This window comes from Tupaia chinensis, unplaced genomic scaffold, assembly GCF_000334495.1.
Source record: "Tupaia chinensis unplaced genomic scaffold, TupChi_1.0 Scaffold000045_1, whole genome shotgun sequence".
NCBI lineage: Eukaryota > Metazoa > Chordata > Mammalia > Scandentia > Tupaiidae > Tupaia > Tupaia belangeri.
The window spans coordinates 4,325,085-4,328,594 of record NW_006159501.1 but is presented as its reverse complement, the minus strand read 5'-3'; the positions used below and the strand labels follow the sequence as shown (position 1 = coordinate 4,328,594).

Below are 3,510 nucleotides of genomic sequence, written 5' to 3'. Positions count from 1 at the left end.
GCCCCCCCCCCGCCCTGTGCGGTCTCCGGGGGCGGCGGGCAGATCAGCCACCTGCACCAGGGCGAGATCCGCCAGGACAGCCTGTACGAGGCGGGCGCGGCCAACGTGGGCCGGGTGGTGAATAGCTGGTACCGCTACCGCCCGCTGGTGGCCGAGCTGGTGGTGCAGAACGCCTGCGGCCACCTGGGCCTGAAGAGCGAGGAGATCTGCTGGACTAACTCCGAGAGCTTCGCCGCCTGGTGCCGCTTTGGCAAGCGGGAGTTCAAGGCGGGAGGGGAGGTGCCGGCCGGCACGCAGCCCCCGCAGCAGCAGTACTATCTCAAGGTGCACCTGGGGGAGAACAAAGTCCACACCGCCAGGTTTCACAGCTTGGAAGACCTCATCCGCGAGAAGCGCCGCATCGACGCCAGTGGCCGCCTGCGAGTGCTGCAGGAGCTCGCCGAGCTGGTGGACGACAAGGAGTAGCCGCCGGGGGGCTGCCTGCCCTGCCTGTCTCCCTGCGCCTGGCTCCCTTCCCGTCCCCGCACCCCGGCTTAGCCTCTGGCGATTCTCGACCCCAGCCCCCCTCGTGCGTCGCCGCGGGTGGCCAGTGCCCAGGCCGCATCCTCGCACCCCTCCGGCAAGTGGCAGGACGTCTCAGGAACTGACCCCGGGACTGAAAGGGCGCCCCTGGGCGCGCCTGGCCGAGAGCCCCAGTGGTGGTATTGGGAGACCCAGCGTGCGCTTTTCCCTGCAGTTGTAAGGGGGAAAGGGGATTGGTCTTAGGGGGGCACGGTCATGGCCGCCCCCGCGAGTCAATGGTCAATGACTATCACCCGACAGGGAAACTACCCTTTACTAAAAAGGGACGTCACCTCCCCAAACGCGCACACACAGACCGGCCTGAGGCGAGAATTGGTCTTTTCAGGGCACAGTTCGACTCCTGTATCCGTGTGTCCCCGGATCGCAGGATTTCCAAGAAATCGAGCCTGTCCCTTGTGCACTTGTGAGTAATTCCACAAGAGAGCACTTTGGGACTCCGGGTTATCCTGAGGCTGCCCGGGACCTTTCCCGCTCTCCAGCCCCAGGTCTCCTGACACTGCATTCCAGGCTCCGGGCTAAGCTCAAGGAGTACTCGCTTCCCGTTCTTTCCACCGGGAAGCGAGCGCCACCCCCACCCGCATGTGCCTGCGAGTCTCCCTCGTTGGCAGAAGCGAAGTCTTCCCGGGCCCCGGGAGGAAAATGGGGTAGCTAATTTGGTGAGGAGAGCCGGCCCCGCCCCCGAAAAGGAGCTACTTCACCTGGTGTCTGGGAACTTGAACGTGTGAAGAAGAGCGCTTTTTGTTCTGAGCCTGATTGCTCCCTCCTCAGGCTGCGTTTCAAAAAAAAAAAAAGAGGCATATTTTTAAAGGGGTTGGAAGAGAGGGAGGGGGAGGACATGGCGACATTCCAGAAACCAGCATTATTACAACACCATAGCCAGTATATTTAGTTTGGCTTTTCCTAACATAGAAATCTTAAAGGGTGGGGAAGTGGAAATCAAGTTTAAAAGCGAGAGAGCAGTTTTCCAACTATGTCAACAAAGCCTTTCCTGTTGATGTTTTTATTGACCATTTTAGCAACATGCTAATAAAATTTCAAATTGAAATTTTTATTTTCATGGCTTTAATCCATGATAGTTTAAATACTGGGGGCCATTAAGAGTGGATTTAGCTAAGAGCTTAGCTAACATTGCCTTTTCACTCTACTTTTCTCAACTCTTATGAGAATTCTGTTTTTGAATATTGTAGTTTTGGGTTTTTTTGGCTTTAAACAGCAGCCCTAGTAACGGTGGAGGTGTTAATTAATGTGTATATTGTACTGAATTTCTGTCAGTTAAAGGGTTTACTGCTTTGGTGGAAATTGCTAGCAGGCTTCACGATGTTTCTTTTCTCCATGTTGTAGATCATTTCCATTTCACATTTCCATTTCTATTTTTCTTCCTCTCCTCCTGATCTCTTCAAAAGAAATCTAGAGTTGGTGGCTTTTTATTCCCTCCTCTCTGGCAAGTCCCACAGTTCAGTTGTTCCTGAAAACAGGAAGGAACTTGTAGGGTCAGGACAAACGTGTGTTTTGAAACACATTATGGCTGTGTGAAACCCTTTCCTTGGGTGAAAATTCACAAGCTCCCTCCTGTGCTGCAGACCCAGCCGGACTGATTGTTACTTGGTTCCGTGTGTTGGACACCCACAGCATCTATGTCTCTTTCAAGGGAATTTGTCAAAGAATGGTGTTTAGCTAATTGTTGCAAGCAATTGCACATTGACAGCTGCAATGTAGTTGGACAGCAAATATTATGGCCAAAGCCAGTTTCTTGGCATTTCGAAAATAATGCAATAAAAAACTAGTCGAGGTTAGCTGAGACTGGAAATGCCTTCTTCATGGTAAATGATTCATTTCTGTTTTCTTTTTTCTGTTTTCATCCTAGATTTATCCCCTGATCTTAAATTGAAAGGTCAGATCAATGAAATATGAACTATTTTTCTGAAGCCTATCAAGTGATTTATTTTTAAAAAATGTTTAAATGCATATGCTTTTCTTTCATCACATACAATGGCAAAACTTTTGTAATAATTAACTTACCTTTGCATGTATGGAGAACTGAAAGTCATCTATTTCCCTGACTTACCCCTCTTTCAAATAACAGATGGCAGATCATAAATCGAAATTCTTTGTTGTAATCTATACACTCCACATTCTTTACTGTGTCCTACTACTGTATCTTGGCTCCCTGCTGTATTAAACACCATCCTAAGCACTTGTTCCAACAAGACTCCTTCTTGACATTTTGCCTTCCACCTGTCACTCAAAGGGTGGGACTTCACAAAAGAAATGAATCTGTGCCCATCACACCTTCTGCTACGATTTATTTCCTCAGATGGCACGTAATCTGATTTCTTTCCTTCTAAGAAGGTCACTCCACAGAGGAATGGCTTATCAGCGTTATACTTGCCAAAACTTGAATGGCAATAAAAATGAGAGTTTGACAGTTAAAGTAGCACTCCTTACTATATTGACCTATTAAAAATCTGGGTTGATGGTTATACTTCTGCAAATTTGCAATAATAAAACACTTGGTTACAAAAGGAACTTGAAAGGTTTGTTAGGTTTCTCATATTCTTTTTGTAATAATCATTTATTATATCTTGGTCGATGTGAATAATAACCACTTCAGAATAGCTCTAATAATAGCAAATCGTGGGCAGGATATTACCATGGAATTACCCAATAACTGTCCTGGAAAAGGTGTGCATTTTTAGGACATTATTAAAGATGTCAGTGAAACCAAGAAGGTTCATTGTGTGCAAATGAGATGGGCACACTTAATTTTTTATCATAGGTGAATGTAATATCTCTGGGTTTTATCAGAGTTATAGAAATTAAGCCAAAGTTGGGCCAGCCAGGTAGTGCAGTTAGGGTGGATCCCAAGTGGCTCACTGCCAAGTCCTGGACCCAGCAGCTCAAAATCACACAAGGCGCATGTACATACAT

General features: G+C 47.9%; 1 protein-coding gene across 1 annotated transcript in view; it reads left to right on the top strand.

Moving 5' to 3' along the window:
- Window positions 1-2,776, top strand: part of LRATD1 (LRAT domain containing 1) — a 4,658-nt gene extending 1,882 nt beyond the window's left edge. The window contains exon 3 of the mRNA XM_006140812.1: window positions 1-2,776. This exon is cut by the window's left edge and continues 1 nt beyond it. Coding sequence (XP_006140874.1) covers window positions 1-465 — 465 coding nt within the window. The 3' untranslated portion in view covers window positions 466-2,776.
- Window positions 2,777-3,510: the final 734 nt, after the last annotated feature.